At 36.1% G+C, this 18945-nt stretch overlaps 1 protein-coding gene across 29 annotated transcripts in view; it reads right to left on the reverse strand.

Moving 5' to 3' along the window:
• APC (APC regulator of WNT signaling pathway) overlaps positions 1 to 18945 on the reverse strand; it is a 120726-nt gene that overhangs the window by 68384 nt on the left and 33397 nt on the right. For 13 of the 29 annotated variants that reach the window (XM_072736550.1, XM_072736565.1, XM_072736560.1 and 10 more), the window contains exon 2: positions 2263 to 2415. The exons of 12 other annotated variants lie outside the window; for them this stretch is intronic. In XM_072736550.1, coding sequence (XP_072592651.1) covers positions 2263 to 2397 — 135 coding nt within the window. In that variant the 5' untranslated portion in view covers positions 2398 to 2415. Of the gene's footprint in view, positions 1 to 240; positions 422 to 2262; positions 2416 to 18945 lie in introns of all 29 variants that reach the window. 4 more of the 29 variants (XM_072736570.1, XM_072736562.1, XM_072736557.1 and 1 more) reach the window with 1 other exon arrangement.

Genomic DNA, 18945 nt, shown 5'->3' on the forward strand with positions numbered 1-18945 from the left:
GATGGTATGGACTTCCTATGTAAATGTCCAGAACTATCATTTTGTGCCACTACAATTTGTTTTTTGCCTTGTATCCTCTCAGTACATTTCCCTGTTTTACACATATTTCTGTCACACACACATACACACACACCAAGTATTTTAACAGTTTGTAGCAATACCTTGTAATCAACAGCAAAGCAGTATTCCTTTTGCCACTAGATGGTACTATTGTATAAGTTTCAGAAATTCTTAAATTACCTAGTTGAAGCAGATCCACCTTGCCTTTCTTCAGTAAATAGGTTAATGAGCAGGAAACAGGATTCAAGATTATATAATGTAGTCCAAAGAATAATAAGTGATTTCGGGCAAATAACCAATGTTTTGGATTGACTTTAATCCAATGTGGGAAGTGCCAAGCGTCTTTTCACAAATCAGTATTCTATGACAAAACAAATGGTCATGGCTCCTGCTCTTGAACAGCTTATATACATAAATAATTTCATTATAAGGTTGTAACTGCTATGATACCATATGACTAATCTTAAAGGACTATGTGGATGGCTCTGCAAGGATGTCTGCAGAAGCACTTACTGAATAATAATCAATTCATGGTTGAATTCAGACATATCTAAAGTACCAATATTCATGATGTGTAATATGATACACCACATGGATAAATGGTTAACCTGATATTCCACGGTAGAGACTTAAGGGTCTGACTTGTATTTTTACTCCAAGACATTCCTCCAGGGTAGGCTAAAATGTCTCCCAAAAATAAATTTTGAATTTGCTCAAGGACTTAAGCAAAAATTTAAAAGGGATCTCAGAATTGTGCACTATAAGACAGGACTTCCAGGTGGGCTTGCCAAGAGGAATTTTTTGCTAGGTACACCTCCCAAAGTAGATGAAAGAGCAGCCCTGTTGGGAATTTTTAATTTTGTTATCTTTAAACTTTTAAAACCACATATCATGTACAATAATTTTAGATATATTGTGTTAATCAGTATTAAAATAGCAAACTATTCTTTAATACTAGATAACTGATTTGGCTGTTTTTGAGGTCACCCAATTTGTGGTGAGAAAACATGTTTGCTTATAAAGTCTACCTTATTTCCAAAAGGACTGGAGGTAGGTACCTTAGAGATCTGTCCTCATCAAGGACAGTTTTTAACCATAGAAATAGGTAGGTAGAGTAGAAAAGATGGATAGATAGAATAGTACATACAAGTAAAAGGTTGAACTGTTAGGATATTGACAATAAAGGGTAAAGGAGGAGCAAAAACAGTTCAGTGATGTATAGAGGCTTGAAGAATAAGGGAGACCTCAAATTGTACAAAAAAGAACTATAAGAAAATAGGCAATGAATAAGGAATAAGAGTAGTGAAAAGACAGGAAGAACAGGGTGAGGCACCCAGATGCTAAAACAGCCAAGAGGCAGAAACAACACAAAGCAGAAAGATTTTTTAAAAGAGAAAGAGGTTAACAGTTTTGTTGATGTTTTCCAAATCTATAAAGTTATTAAGTTCAGGGAGAAGGGAATCTGCCTAAGTACCTGGAAATTAAAATAGCTAAAAATTTAACCTCAATTATTTTGAAATTAGAACGTATCTTCCCCACTGCAGACTGAATATTTTATAAGTTTTCTTGGAGGTTATCACAACTTTTCAATGCTAGTCAGCAAACCAATTTCAGGACATGAGAGAGCCGTGGAAATGGTCTAGGCTAGTGCGATGCCTGTATTTTCCAAATAAGACACCTTAAGGCCAGAAGGGTACCTAAAGGTGATATAGCTTGGCTCGTGGCAAAACAAAGAATAGGACAAGGTACTGACTTTCAGTTCCGGACTCTTCCTACTAGGGCATTTTATTTTTCTTGATCATTTATCACTGACTGCTTCACTGTAGTGGAGAGAAGATCTGGGAGAGTGGGGGAAAAAACCCTATATTTAGTAAGAGATACTCTAAAGTGAAACTAGTTTCTATGAATTACACAGATCACCCAGCCTCAGTATAGTGATACTAAAGCTGGTCCCTTATTTTTAAGCTTAAAAATAACTAAGAACAAACTAGCCCTTGGGTTTTTACAATTATTTTCTATGATTTGCCGGGTTAAATATATTTTGTTCAAAATATACATGCTAACTTTGCAAGAAAGAGTTTACATATTGCTGCTTAACTTAAAATACACTTTTAAGTAAGTGAAGTATCTAACCCCAACTTTATAGGAGGGAATACTGAATAAAAATGGATAAACTACAATTAAAAGTCACAGTCTTGATACCTTCATATTAGATGCCTCAGTTTCCAGTTTTGTAAGATGATTGGAATTATCTTCTAGCTCTTGTCGAAGATTTGAGTTCTCCATCTTCAGTGCCTCAACTTGCTTTAACAACTGATCATATGAAGCTGCAGCCATCCTTGGCTACCCTTGGACCTATAAGGTTAAAAAGGATTTTGAAATTCACTACTAAAAATATTGTGGCTGCTTGTTTACAAAGAAAGGGATAAAGAAACAAAACTCTGGAGACATTTAATAACAATACTGTTTGTTCAAGCAGCACCGCCTAAGAGGATGAAACACGAGAGTTTTAGCTGAAGACAAGGAGAACTAAAATAGAAGAACCTCAGTAGTGCTTGATAACATGCGCCTTTTCCACAGGTGGATGAGATTTGTCAGGCTAGAATTTTTTTCAAGTTTTTAAAGATACTTTAACTGGTGTTATAGGTAAAATTTATGTATTGAAATGTAATCATTGATAAGAAATTCATATTGGTAATATTATTTACGGATTTTGTTCAACAATCACGTAATTTTAAAGCCAGAATGAATTAATGAGATTGGGTATTACAGTCTATCACTTTGATAGAAAGCTAGTCTTAAATATCATCCATTGGAAAGTATTTCTGAACTTCCAAGAAAGACTCATTAAAAAGGCAGCCATTTAACAAAGTATAGATACACAGAACAGCATTAGATTGAGACTTCATATCTTTTTGATAGGAAGATGATAAGTAAGACTTACTAATATAAAGTTCTACTACATTTATTCAAAAAGGTGAATATAATAGGCCATCCTATAGCACATGTGGTCTTGGGATCCACTGTGCTCAGACTAAGGTCAAAAGACACATAAAGAAAATGGATGAGTTTAGAAGCAGAGATTGTCAAAGAGAAGTCTTAATTGCCAGAGTTTGGCAATTAATTATATCACTGTGGAAGAAGGGGGAGAAAAGCAAGATATAGAAGATAGCCAGGTAGTAAGAAGTCTTTAGCATGAACTAGAGAATGCTAGGAGTTAGACTAAGACTAACCAAGTTCAGAAGACCCAGATTCTCTTTTTAGTTTAATCCCAAACTCAATTTGGAATAAACAAAATTCTGCCTATCTTAATTTAGAGCTAAAAAAAGTATTACAAAATTTTTCTCATAAACAATACTTAAAGATCTTGACGCAAGAAAATGCATCTGGAATAAAATCCACTACAAAATAAGGCAGACGGGTTTAACACTGGCTAGTCACTACAGTTATCGGGGTTCAGCAACTGGAAGACCTTTAACAAGGGAAATCAAAGGACTCAGGTGTAGCCACTCTCCAATGAATTAATGAAGAGGAAGTGAGTCCTGGAGGTGGGCAATCACTCACAGAAGTCTTTATATTGAAAACAGCGAGAACTGGATTTATATTTGGAGACACAGGTCTTAATTTCAGGGTTGGTTATAATTGACTTTGCCCCTCCATTTTAATTCATTTCACCATTTGTAAAATGATTATCTACTAGCACAAATATGATTTACAGGAATACTGTAAGAATTAAGGATGAAAAGGCAGGTTGAAAAGTGATATGTAAAGCTAAGTTATATTATCAAAATACCTATGTAACGTGTCTTCCTTAGTAAGACCTAATGTCAACGTGTTGTTACAAGTTGCTCTCCCCTGACCAAGGGACAAGAGGTAAGGAAATAATTCAGCTACTTGAAAAGGACAGAGACATCTCAAAAATGAAGGAGAAATCCACAGGTTTGATCATCCGCTCCACTTTATCCCAGTAACAAGCAGGTCTGAAAACACATAGCACATTACAAACTATGTAACAGAATTGGGTCTGACAATATAATAATGCAAGCCCTGAAATTCTTTACCCCAAATAGTTTTAGCAGGCTATTTTGCACTAAAATAATAAAACAACATAAAAGGTAGTAACACAGAGGAAGAGACAGATACACACAGGTTGAGACACGGAGGTTATAACCTTACACAATCACAGAAAAGCCAGATGGGCAAAATGAGCAAAGACTACGTGCCCTTTATTGAAGGGGGAAGGGGATCCCCGGGTGGCGCAGCGGTTTAGCGCCCGCCTTTGGCCCAGGGCGCGATCCTGGAGACCCGGGATCGAATCCCATGTCGGGCTCCCTGCATGGAGCCTGCTTCTCCCTCTGCCTGTGTCTCTGCCTCTCTCTCTCTGTCTCTCTCTGTGACTATCATAAATAAACAAAATTAAAAAAAAAAATATTGAAGAGGGAAAATCCAACTCTTTAAATGGACAAAAACATTTGAACATCTTTTTGCCCCTCCAGAATCACAGGCATTAAAGTCATTTCTGCTCTAGAATGCAAGATATTTCATATAATTTGATGGCAAAAAAGATGCTGCTCCCTGGAGTAATGCCTCTTTGTATCCTTTTAAGATGTTGCAACCACCTTTCCCTAACTTAAAACTGCTTTATGTAAAATTTGAGAAATCATAAACTTACTTTAGAATGCCTTTTATGCAATCATGAGAATTTCATACGAAATATATCTTAACTACAAGCCACTCAACATTAAAAAAAATCAAAATTTATCTCATGAAATGGGGAAAACCTCTGAATCTTTCACTTTGATGAGAGTATACAAACATCCCAATTTATTTTTCTGTAGTGTCAAGATGCCCATTACAGAGACTCTCACCCAAGAGTACAGTAGGGAAGAAGAAAGCAAAGGGACTGTTATTTACATTTTTATTCAAATATTCACTGAGAAACAAATTTACAAGTATCCTAAGAAATTAATGCAAGGAGGAAAAAAAGTTTCAGGCTAGCAAGAGGATATTCAATTAGAATTCAATTTGGAGTTATCATTATTAATAATGTAAGAAGTTTAGAATCACTTTTTTTTAACTAGTGCAATTGTTTTTATTGTTTTGTTTTGATGATTAAAAAGGATGTATCTGCCAGCACTTTTAGATGGCAATAAGAGGAAAACACCAACAGAAAGAGAAGAAAGCAAAAGAATCATAAGACTACTTTGTTCAACTGTATATGCAAATAAATTTGAAAACTTAAATAATTTTCTAGAAAATGTATTTATCAAAATTAACCCTAAAGAGACAGAGAAAATCCAACATTTCCAATAAAAATCACTATTAAAAAATTGACATCATTCAACATACTATTAGATCTCTATAGAAAAAAATGATTATGCCAAAGATGGTGAAAATATGTTCTTCAAATTCAGTGCCCATTCTTGTTGAGAATACTGAATGTAAAAGGACTTTTGTTTAAATGTGATCCCTACCAACCCCAAAGCCGGCACCATAAGTAATGTGGAAACGGTAGATCGATTCCAAAAGTCAGGGGAAGTCCATCTTTACCACTGTTACTCAGTATACTAGTCAGCACAATTAAACAATTAAGTTAGCAACAAATACTATTGCAGATGACATAATTACATACCTAGAAGATCCCAAAAAACCAACTAATATCACTGTAAGATAATCGATTAATTTAGTGAAGTCCAAAATATACAGAAATATTTCCTTTATATCTTTCCTTTATGAGCAAAGAGAAATCAGATAGAAGATGAAATGGAAAAAAAAAAAGTCCTATTTATAATTTTTGGAAGTATAAAATACTTAGGCATAAACTGAACAAAAAGAATCCAAAACATTTATGAGGAAAACTATAAACATACCATGTTCACGTACATAAAGATTCAGAATCATGAAGATATCATTTCCCCCCAAGTTAATTTATAAATCTTAGGTAGTCCCAAATAAAAATGCTATTATGTAAGGTTTGTTTTCTGCAGCTAGACATTTGGAAAAACCAAAAAAAAAAAAAAGTAAAGTATGAAAAGAAGGAACAGAACTATCACATACTAAAATACTGTACAAAGCCTTTATAAATAAAACAGTTAAATGCATTGTATCAATTACTTAATTTCTTAGTCCTGATACTTGTACTGTGGATATGTAAGATGTTAACATTAGGGAAAGCTGGGAAGCTGAGTGAAGGGTATAGGGAAACTTACGGTTCTGTTTTTCCAACTGTTTTGTAAACCCAAAGTTATTTTAAAAATACCAAAGTTTTTAAAAGCTATGATATTGTCATATGAATAGGTCAACTATGGGAACACGTGGATGCACACACACACACAAATGACAAAGTAAATATATGTAGATTTAGTCATAATGAAGGTAGCATCTCAAATACACGTGAAAAGATGGACTTGAACTAAGTGGCACTGGGCAACAAGGCAGCCATAAGAAAAAAGATAAAACTGCATCTACTCCTCATACTAAATACTAAGGTAAACTGCAAAAGGAACAGAGATTTAATGTTTAAGAACATTACATGGCATTTAAATAATGAAAAGTTTTGTTTTTTCAATTAAAGATATTTAAATGGAATATACTCTGTTTCAAGAAGTTCTGTGAAGTGATGGTATCTGTTACCAATACCGGGTTACTTGAAGCAAGTGGGAAAGTTTTTATTTGGTACACAAGCATAACTACTTCTAAATAGAGTACAACCAAGCAGTGGAATACTACATTGGTATTAAAAAGAATAAGGTTGATGTTAAAAAGAGGGCAAAAAAATAAAAAGAGTGCAGGTCACTATATCTCATATAGTCCACCCTGTTATATTAAAAGAACTGTGTGAGGATAAAAAATGTCATTAAGAGGATATACAAAAATACAGCCATTGCCTCTAGAAAAAAGGTCAAGGTCTGAGAAGCAGCCTTCCTTTTTACTGATTACCCTTTTGTACAGTTTGAAGATCAAAGCAAAAAAGTTGGTTCTTTGAAAAGGCTAAATATGATTACACAGAGAAGAAACTAAACACAGAACTTGAACAAAATTGTGGAGGGTGGGGAAGGCTGATTTAAGAAGAAAGAGAAAATCTTAATGGTTCTGTAACTATTGAAAAATTAGAGCAGTACTTAAATATTTTCACCCTTCTCCCAACACACACAAAAAAAACCCTAACATTTAAGAAACAAATCCTTTCAACCTTATAAAAACTTTCCCAAGAATAGAAATAAATAGGAAATAGTCCCCCAAAGCATTCAATGGGGCCAATATAATTGTGATATAAAAGTCAAAGGTTAGGGGCACGTGGGTGGTTCAGTCAGTTGAGTGACTGCCTCCAGTTCAGGTGATGATCCCAGGGTCCTAGGTGGAGCCCTGCATCTGGCCCCCTGCTCAGCGGGAGCCTGCTTCTCCCTCTCCCTCTGCAGCTCCCTCCTTGTGTGTTCTTGCTTTCTCTCAAATAAAAAAATAAAATCTTAAAAAAAAAAAAGTCAAAGGTAGTGTGAAAAATAATTAAGGGCTAATAGTATAAACATTGATGCAAAAATCCTCAACAAAGGATCAGGAAACAGAATATATTATTATACAGTAAAGAAAGTATAGCAGAATCAGGTTGAATTTATCCTATGAATGCAAGGATAGTTTAACATTAGATATGACATTCACTACATTTAAATGCTAAAGAAAAAAATCATAAGATCATTTCAATATACAAAAAACATCTGATATGTCATTAGCTATTCAAGGTTAAAACTCTTAATAAACTGGAAACAGAAGGGAAGCTTCCAAAAAGCTACAGTAAACATTTTTAACAGTGAAATGTTAGAGGCATTCTTTTTAAAATCAAGAACAAGATAAGGATGTCTACTATTACCACTTTCATTCAACATAATCCTGCAAGCCTTAATTAGCACAGAAAATTTTTACAAAGAATAATGACCGGAAAGGCAGAAACAAAACAGAAAAATCTTAAATATGAAAATTTAACAAGTTTCTCAGATAAAAAAATCAACATACGGAAAAAAATTTAATTCCCGGCAGAGCCCCTCACCTATTTTTAATTCTTTTCTCTTTATTTAACAACCATGTAGGTTCTCATCCTCCAATCTACTTCTCTTTCTATTCTCTACTAAGACCCAATAGGTGATGATATTCAGTTTCTTATCTGCTATATTTTTTGCCCATTTCTTTCTTCCTTCCTTACATCCTGTAAACAGCTACTCAATTTGGCTAGACTCCATTCTAGCCCATCCCAAGTGAGGACAAGCTCCAAGATGGCCACCAGAATTATATGAAGCAAAGGTTGGCAAACGTTTCCTGCAAAGGTCAGATAATAAAATAGGCTTTATGGGCCATATGATGTCTGTCACAACTACCTTTGTTGCTTTAACACAAAAGCAGCCACAGATAATATATAAATAATGGGCATGACCAGGGGTGCCTGGATGGCTCAGCTGATTAAGTGTCCAGCTCTTGATTTAGGCTTGATCATGGGGTCCCGGGGTGGAGCCCCACATTGGGCTCTGCACTGAGCAGTGTGTCTGCCTGAGATTCTCTCTCTCCCTCTGCTTCTCATTCCATTTGCATGCATGTAAGGGGCACGACCATGTTCCAATATAATAACTTAGTTTACAAAAACAGAAGTGGTTTGCTGACCCCTGACCCAGAGGATGAATTCCCAATTCTGCTTTTAAACACCCCATGGTATGCCAAATAATTTTAAAGGCCATTGAAAAATTCTTAAGATTAGTATTTCACTTTTAAATAACAGGAAGTAAACTGCTATGCTGGAAAGAGCAGAGAACTAGGAAGTCTTAAGGTCCTTGATTAATTTTCAGCAATCATTTTTAATTTCCATTTCTTTGTCTTCCAGAAATTTGTTGGAATCTTTATTTGGCTCCCTCTCACTCTCTGGCATTATAAATACATACCTTTTCACATATTTTTAAACATCATTTAAATGGGGTCTTGGGAGAAAGAGGTGACAAATATAAGTGATTAATTCACTTGCTGGCATTAGATATTCTAATTTTAGATTAGGATTTTTAATTCATAGAGAATTTCTAGTTTTATATATGGTATAAGTGTACTGCTTTAACTTTATTGTCTCTCATATGGATAACCAATTACATCAGCACTATTTATTAAACCATTTCCTTTCCCTTGAACAGAAATGTGTTTCTTATCATATGCTAAATTCTCACATATACTTAAAACTGTCACTGCATTATGCTTATACTGAAAAGGTTACATTTCTATGATAATCTTAGCTCTCTGTGTTATGAATAATTCAGGTCCTTCAATCAAATTTTCTAGTGCTGTTTTGTTTTGTTTTCCAAGGGAAGATCCTATGCCTTTTCTATCAAATTTATTTCTGGGTGCTTTTTGTTGTTGTTTGATTTGCCCTGAATAAACCCCACCATTCCATGCCAGATACTGCTAATACAGACAAAAGCTACTGATTTTATTTAATACATACCCCTTATGCATCCACCTTTTCAAATTATTCCGTGAATTCTAATAGCTTTTCTTGTGGATTTTCTGGGTATAATCATGTAATTTTTAAGTAAAGATCATCTTGTCTCTTCTTTTCCAGTATTTATACTTCATTCCTTTTTCTTAACTGTTAGCTAGAAACTTCAAAATAATGTTGAAAAGTGATCTTATACCTGATTTCAATAGGAATGGTTTAGTGTTTCACCATTTATAGTCTTACTCATAAGATTTCAATAAATATTTTTTAGGTATTTTAAATTTTTATTAGGAGTAGTTTCTAAATGCTTTTACAGCACCTTTTAACATATTACCTATACAGTTTTTTCTTTTAATTTGTTGCTGTCAATTACAAGATTTTCTCATTTTGACCCATTGTCCTCCTCCATTCCTACAATAAACCATACTTATTCATGTTTTATGACTTTACTAGTTTGTTCATTTTTCAACACTGCATATGGAATTTTTAATTTTTATAAGAAACAAGTATATAGTTTGAAATTTTTTATCTTGAGAGGTTCTGAATTAAGTTTATGGTAAATTTATAAAGTGAATTGGTAGGAAGTTTCTCATCTTAATCTCATATGGCCTAATAGTTTAAGTAACTTATCTATTCTTTGAAAGTCAGCTGGAATTCAGATCAGAAGGTTTAGAGGAAAATACTTTTAAGTATTTTAAATTTCTTCTGTGGTTAAGTCTTTTCATGTTTTCTTTATATTCTTGTATAGATTTGATTCATTAATAGTTCATCAGTAAATTATTTCCTGTAGCTTTTCAACCGAGTATTACCGCAGAGTTGTACATATTCTCTCATTTAAAAATTTGCCTCCTTTCTCATCCATGCTCTGTTCTTTTGCTCTCTTAATCAGACTTTGTAGGGTTTCATCTATTTTACTGACCTTTACCAAAAAAAAATCAACTTTTGGCGTTTTATCTTTTGTACAACTTTGTTTACTACTGTATCATTTCTGTATTTATCTTTACTAATTATATTCTCTTATTTTCCATAGATCTATTCTGTTCATCGTTAAAGTGAATATTAATTCATTTATTTCCTTACTTTATTTCCATGTTCATTTATCAGTTCCTACCTTAGTAATACAAATACTTAAGGATATTAATTTTCTTCTCACTATAGCCTTGGCTATGTTCCCTAAGCTTTAGTATGAAGTGTTTTCCTCTTTATTTTTTGATAATTTATAATTCAATAGATTTCCTCTTTGATCTACGGGGTATCTGGAAGATCCTTCCTAATTATTAGGTGTATAAAATGACTTTTGAGTCATTTTTTTATTGCCACTAATTTTTTTGTTTATTAGACTGATTAGAGACTGTTGCCTACAAAAGTATTATTTAGAAATTTTTTTTAAATATTTGTCGTGTAGCCAAGAACGTGACTAATTTCCATAAATATCTCCCTGAAATTTTAAAAGGAAAAAGTGTAAAAAGTTCTATCATTTAAATCCTCTATATATGTGTTTTTCTGTGTATTTGGTATGTGAAATTTAGAAGGCCTACATCATTTATTGCATATTTACAATATGCTATGTAGTATAAGTGCCCTACATACATATCTCATTTACTCTTCAAAATTGTATGGCATGCATCACTTACCATCTTAGGGTTAAAGGAGATGAGACTTCAAAATGCTACATAACTTTCCTAAGGAACACATCAAGTTGCTAAGTCAGAATTTAGATTCCTGTTTCTAATGCTCATGCTTTTAAAGACCATATAATACTACCTCTGTGTGGGCTTTCATGACCTGTTATCCTGATAGCAGTCTACCTTCCAAACTTATTTTCTATTAGGTTTCAATATAACCCTCCTCAAGTCCCTTGTACTTTTGTTCACAATTCATCTCCTTTTTGAACGCCTCATCCTTTCTTCCTCTGCTTTGCTAACATCATCTCCGTCCTTTAAGGCCCAGTTCTGTACCCTTACATAAAAACCTCCTGTCTCCTCCAGCCAATGAGTCTCCCTGCTGACTACGTAACATAAAACTTGGCTTACTTACTCCAAATATTTCATTTCACTCTGGTGAGCTTTGTTTCTCCACCTTTAAGACAGTTTTATTATTGAATACTTAGCTTTTCTAATTCCCAAAATGGTTTATTCTGTGACAGCCACAAAAAAACAAAAACACACAAGAATAAACTGAAGCAGTGCTTTATGAGCTATGGAAGGCAAAGAAGAGAAAAAGAGGGTACAAATTCAAAGAATGTGTAAGATGACTTTTCCATTAAAATAGTAAGATGATAGATGTCTCTCTGTGGCTATACAATTTAAATCAGTGAACATTTGAGAACTTATTATTCACAAGATACCATACAAATGTTATAAGGAGATTTTATAGGCTAAATTGTGTTCCCCAAAAAGATATGTTGAGTCACAGGTAAGCTAGACCCTAGTATCTCTGAAAAGTGACCTTATTTGGAAAAAGGGTCTTTGCACATGTAATCAAGTGGAGATGAAGTCTTACTGGATTAGGGTGGGCTCTAAACCCAATGACTGGTACCTTTAAAGGAAAGTCATGTGAAGAAATGGACACAGAGACCTGGGGAAAACATCTTGTGATGATGAAGGCAAAGACTGCAGGGAGTCAGCTGCAAGAAAAGGAATGCCAAAGACTGCCAGCAACCACCAGGAGCTAGGAAGAGAGGCATGGAACAGATTCTCCCTCAGTGTCTCCAGAAGGAACCAACCTTACCGACACCTTGACTCTGCACTTGTAGCCTCCAGAACTGTGAGGGAATAGATTTCCATGGTTTTAAGCCACCAGTCTGTGGTACTCAGTCACAAGAGCCTTTCAAGACTGGGGCGGGGGGGGGGGGGGGGGGGGGGCGCGACGGCACTAAGTTAACACGTTAACACATTCCTTATTCTCAAGTATCTTATTATCTAGCAAGGAGTAATATTTCAGTAGCAAGGGTAAATTGGGTCAGTACCTAAATGTATCAGATGCTTGTGCCCCACCTTACATTCTCTTGGCTTCCTTTAACTCTAGTCACTAGTGCATCAATCAGCTCACTGCAGGTGTAAACTGACAGTTAATTAGCTGCACCGACTGGCTATCTTTTGCATTGTGTCCTAGGGATACCCCAGGATGGGTCCCCAACATCCATGCATGTGCAACCTATAAAAGAATGAACATTTGATGGAGCAATCCTTGACTAAAGGGAAATGGAAGCTAGTATATATAATTATTTCCTGTGGTTGGACAATCCTACATGGACTTTCTGGTTCCTCAGAAAGTCCTGACAGATCAAGCCACAGTTGTCCAAAGTGGTGACCAACTTGAGAACATTTGCTTTTGCTGGCTGTCCGTCTTCCCTACCTTAACTCCCTTGTAGCCCTCCGCTCTTGGGTCACTTCCCAAAAAAGTATTTCACCCAAGACCTTGTCTCAAGATTCTGACTTACAGGGGAACCTGGGCTAAGATACAAATTACCTATAATTCAAAGGCAAATTTGTATTCAAAAACATTTGGTAGAATACTGTGGCAGTTACACCTTGCTCAGAAAATTAGGAAAAGCTTTCAGAATGTAAAAGCATTTAAGAAAGGACTTGAAAGATGGCGTAATTGCTAATAAATGTGAATAGTAGTTCAGAAAACGGAACAGCATAATCAAAGTTCAGAGGTTGGAAAAATGATGTCTATTTGGTGGAGTAGATGGCAGTTTAATTTAGCTGAAATTCACTGTAGAGGAATTTGGGAAAAGAGGGAGGGGAAAGAGCATAAATATGAACTGGAACCACACAGTGGCTAGGTGATTTCACAATGTAAGGAAGAGGAGGTCTGGATAGAGTAGCTACAGAAATGATGGGATAAAAAGCTTAAAAGGTACAAGGCCAAGTCACTTTAACATTTCTCAGTTTCTGTTATAAACTATCTCAGAAGTAGCTAACACAATGACATAGATTTAGTGATAATAAAACCAAGACTCTAAAAATAGCTGGTGGAAGGTGGAAATATATTTTAATATTCTTCAATGTTATATTTACCATATGAGTGACATTATATACTACAATTTAAATAAATCTGGTAAACGAAAATGTGAATTTACCTAAAAAAGTAACATTCATTCACCAAAGTATAACTCAAAAGAAACGTCTCAAAAACATCAGCCTAAAAGAACTACTGTATGTATGTGTGTGTGTATTACATGTGCCGTTAGTAGACAGAATAATGGCCCCATGAAGACATCCACATTCTCATTCCTGAAACCCACGAATGTGTTATTTTACATGGTTAAAGGGACTTTGTATGTGTGATTAAGTTAAGGATCTTGACTTAATCACACACAGGAAGATTTCCCTGAATGACTTAGGTGGACCTAAGGTAAGCACAAGGGTTCTTCTTAAGGAGATGGTAGGGTCAGAGTCAGAGAAGCAAAGGGCCAGAGAGAGATTTAGAATGCTGCTGGCACTGAAGATAGAGGAAGGGACCACAAGCCAGTACAGGTAGCCTCTAGAAGCCAGAAAAAAGGAAGTGGATTCTCCTCGACAGCCTCTGGAAGAAGTGCAGCACTGCTGCTATTTTGATTTTGTGAAACCAGTGAAAACCAATTTCACGCTTCTGACCTCTAGGGTTTTAATACAATAAACTTGTGCTGTGTTAAATCACCAAATTTGTGGTTATTTGTTACAAAAGCAATAGGAAAAAATACTCTATCATCCAGTGATCCTTCTCCTAGGAATAAATTCCACTGAAACTTCATACTGGCCATGCGGTGATCTTAAAATATATCCACAATTTCTTTGACTCTATTCCTTCAAAAGGTAGAGCTTAATTTATCTCTTCTCATGTAGACTAGACTTAATGACTCATTTCTAATAAAGAAAATATGGTAGCAGTATGGCTTTTGAGACTATGTCATAGATGGCTTCCATCTTGTTCTTTCTCTCCGGGATCAGTGGAAGAAGCCAGCTGCCCTGTCATGAAGATATTCAAGCAGCTTCACGGAGAGGCCTATGGCAAAGCACTAAGGCCTCTTGCCAACAGTCAAAAGAAAAAGACTATGTGAGTGAGCCATCTTGGAAGTGGATGCTCATTTAGTCAAGCCTTCAGATGCCTGCAGCCCTAGCTGACATCTTGACTGCAACTTCACAAAAGATTCTGAGCCAGACCACACAATTAAGGCATTCTTGAATTTCTGCTCCATAGAAACTCTAATAAGTATTTGTTGTTTAAGCCACTAAGATTTGAGATAATTTGTTATATGAGTATGTCTAGCATAGTCTAAAAATAAAATTTAGGATGGGGTGTCTCGGTGGCTCAGTCAGTTAAGCATCCAACTCTTGATTTCAGCTCAGATCATGACCACAGGGGTTGTGAGATGGAACTCTGCTGGGCATGGAGCCTGCTTGAGATTCTCTCTCTCTCTCTGCCCCTACCACCACCTCCACCCCCCCCCCCCGAAAAAGAAAAACCAAATTTGGATACATACCCCAGAGAAATGAAAGCAGGGAGTTAAAGAGATTATCTGTACGCTCACATTCACAGCAGCATTATTCACAATAGCAAAAGGTTTTGGAAGCAACTCAAGAGTCCGTCCACAGATGAACGGATAAACAAAATGTGGTATACATACAATATTACTTAGCCTTAAAAGGAAAGGAATTATTAAACATGTTACAACATGGATGAACCTTGAGGACATGATGCCAAGTGAAATAAGTCACAGAAAGACAAATATTGTATTGTATTTAATGGGTACTGACTTTCAGTTGGGGAATATGAAAAAGTTCTGGGGATGGACTGGATACATTCACAACAATATGAATGTACTTAATACCACAGAACTATTATGTACTCAATAAAGGTTAAGATGGTATATTTTAGGTATATGTATTTTACCATAATAAAATTCTCATTAACTACAGGAAAAATAGGCACACAAAATTACACTAAATATTTCACAAGAACTGATACATATTTAAGAACATATCTGAATGAGCGCCCAAAAAGGGAGTGTATGGTATGAGAAGAAAGGGGATAAAGCTTGCCCTATATGGAATGATGATACCATGATCTGATTTACAAAAAACAATTTTCAAGAACATATCTAATACATAAACATGTGAAATGCCACTTGTACCAAATCAAGAGCTGGTGTAACTTTCCTTCTGGAAGTTGACCCTACGGAAGTCAAGAACCATAGGTTACTGTCTATTAGAACTAGATGTAGAAATCCTTTCATCTAACCTTCTCATTTTACATTCGAGACCCTTAATACTTCAAAGTAATTTACTTTTCAGAATTATCTGTGATTCCAAGCAGACTTTACAAAGCACAGTGTTTCAAATAGCAAACTACCACATTCCTCTAAACTAGAAGATATTTTAGATGATGTAAACCTTTAAAGATACTATGAATAGCCAAAGCAATCAATGTTTAAATAGCAATAACATTTCACTCAGTTCTATTATGTGTCTTAGAAGTAAGTTTCCATGTCTTATCTGACTCTCTAGCACATATTACAGGTCTGGCATTTATTAGGTACTCAAAAATACAGTGAATGGACACTCTCAGGTGTTATTCATCTTCTCTGTATCAAACCGCCCTATCTCATCTTATGTGCTATTTAATGTTTCATTCAGACTGTAATACCAAAAAAAAAAAGAAGAAGAAGAAAGAAAGAAAGAGAAGAAAGAAAGCGAGAAAGAGAAAGGAAAAAAAGGAGAGGGAGAAGGTCAAAATGAAGAACACTCTAATGTACTAAAATTGAATAGGGATCCCTCGGTGGCTCAGCAGTTTAGTGCTGCCTTCGGCCCAGGGCATGATCCCGGAGTTCTGGGACCAAGTCCCACATCAGGCTCCCTGCATGGAGCCTGCTTCTCCCTCTGCCTGTGTCTCTGCCTCTCTCTCTCTCTCTGACTCTCATGAATAAATACATAAAATCTTTTTTTAAAAAATTAAATTAAATATAATATTTAATTATAAATATATATTAAAAGGCTGGTTAAATTATGTGTAAATAATGAGAGTAAAAAATAGAGAAAAATGCTAAGACAAAAGTCCACACAACATCAATAAAATAGCTTTCAGTCCATAGACATACTTATGAACATTTAACTTTTTAGTTCCTTAATGGTTCAATTTCAAAGGCCACAAAAACCAGTAGTTTAGTCTTATATTATGTATTTTATAAAAGGGAAAAGAAATAAACTTTTCTTATTTTAGTTCTTATTTAATTGCAGAAAATACCCCAATCTATTGCTATCCTATTTAGAACTGTGCATATGATTAATGAGATGATCTTTAAAAAGGAATATGTTACGAATGTCATTATGAAAACTGCTGTCTCTCCACTTGCTTAGCCATCAGGTATTTTACAAAGCATTCTTATTGTATCATGGTTAAAAACTCAATACCAAGTACAATTTTTCACTTAATGAATAATTTGCGATGGCTTCTATTGCTCTTCAAATAATTTCTATTATTTACCATTTTGTGCTTTATGTAATGAGACATATTATGAAATAGTTTTATAGCTCTATGTTCTTTATATCCTTATACAATACGTGACCTTGAATAAAGTCAGAACATAACTTAAAATACTCTTAATATTTAAAATGAAAATAATGCTACACTGAGCTATTTAGATAGTAAAAGAACCATAAACTCTCAAAGACTATGAATCTTTGAGACTCAAAGAACTGAGTTTCAAAGGACTGAATGGCATTAGCTATTAAACTTCATTTGCAACTTTAGTGTGATGTCTTTAATTCTAGCTACATTTTCCATCAGATTTAAAAAAGAGATCTTAAGGACTATTAACCCTTGTATCCATCTATGATCAAATAATTCTTAAAGCAGAAATATTTATTTATTTAAATTTTAAAAATGATTTTATTTATTCATTCATGAGACAGAGAGAGAGGCAGAGACACAGGCAGAGGGAGAAGCAGGTTCCACGCAGGGAGACAGCGGGGGGGGGGGGGGGGGGGACTCAATCCCAGGACCCCAGAATCACACCCTGGGCTGAAGGCGGAGCTAAACCGCTGAGCCACCTGGGCTGCCCAGAGACAATTATTTAAATAAAGAATAAAATTGGTTTAATTTATCCGTGGAAACTGTATATAGACTAATTTATTCAAGTCCAATTCCTTATTATGCTGGAAAAAAAACTACTGAAACGAAATTCCAGGCTCTCAGAAGACTTTCCACCATATAAGCACTATTTAAGAGACACTGTCACTGATCTTGGAGGGCTTTACAAAGCCACTGCCATCCAGTTCAGGGAGAAGGGAGGTGTGGCAGGCTGGCCACCATAATATGCATAAAGACAAGGTATTTTAAACTGTATTTAATCTGAAGACATATTTTTTAGACATTTAAGAAAAAGAAAAAATAAGTGCAATGAAAACACTATGAATAGTATATCTTATGAGTACTGACTAAACAGAAATACATCTAAAGGATAAACCTTGGAGCTTTAATTTAAAATATTTGGCTTTCCAGTTTATTCAATAATATGTAAAAGTAGCCAAAGAGTACTATAAAATTACATACAGATCTTAAATATTAAACCTATGAAAAAATGTGTCACTATAATTTTTCATAAAGTAATTGACATTATCGCGATTTATTCCTGAATAACCCAGTTGATGGCATAAAGCTAACTAACAAAGGAAAAGAGCCACACTGCTTCATACATAATTTATTAACATTTCCTATAGGATTTATGTTTAAGCGAAGAATTCTAACATCTGTCCTGTGATGCAGAATCAAAGCGTCCGATACATTCCACTGTCAAAACATTCACAGCTTGCTAGTTTTCCCACTTTAAAAGAATGAAGCCTATTTTTCCCTCCTATTCGGGTTGCGATTACGATTACCGACGCAGGGTCCCGCCAACGGCCTGGTGCCCCCCGCTGCGGCCAGCCCTGTGGCGGAGGAGTGGGCCCAGCGGGGGCAGGGCAAAGCCGCAGGCGCCCAGGAAGGGCCTCGCTGACCCGGCCCAGGCCGGTGCCTCGGGCCGCCCTGCGCGCGCAGGTGCAGGTGCAGGTGCAGGTGCAGGCGCATGGGCGCCCACGCCGGCACTGGGGACCAGGGTCTCCGTCCACCCAAGGCCGCGCGCGCCCCGGGGTGCCTGCCTCTGCTCCCCTCGCCCCTGCGCGGAGCCTGCCCCTGCTCCCCTCCCCTCGCCCCTGCGCGGAGCCTGCCCTTGCTCCCCTCCCCCCGCCCCTTGCAAGCCGCCGGGCCGCTCGGCCCATCACCGCGGCCAGCAGCTCGGCGCCCCTCCCGGCCACCAGCGCCTCGGCCCTGTGGCCGGGGAGGGAACAGGCCTTTCAGCAGGCTGCAGCCTTTGCTTCTCGCCTTGAATATGCCCCATTCTTTGTTGTCCTCAGCCCGTTTCCTTAGATACTGCTACTGCACTCGGGCAGCAGCATCAA

The sequence above is a fragment of the Vulpes vulpes genome, chromosome 14 (assembly GCF_048418805.1).
Source record: "Vulpes vulpes isolate BD-2025 chromosome 14, VulVul3, whole genome shotgun sequence".
Classification (NCBI taxonomy): Eukaryota; Metazoa; Chordata; class Mammalia; order Carnivora; family Canidae; genus Vulpes; species Vulpes vulpes.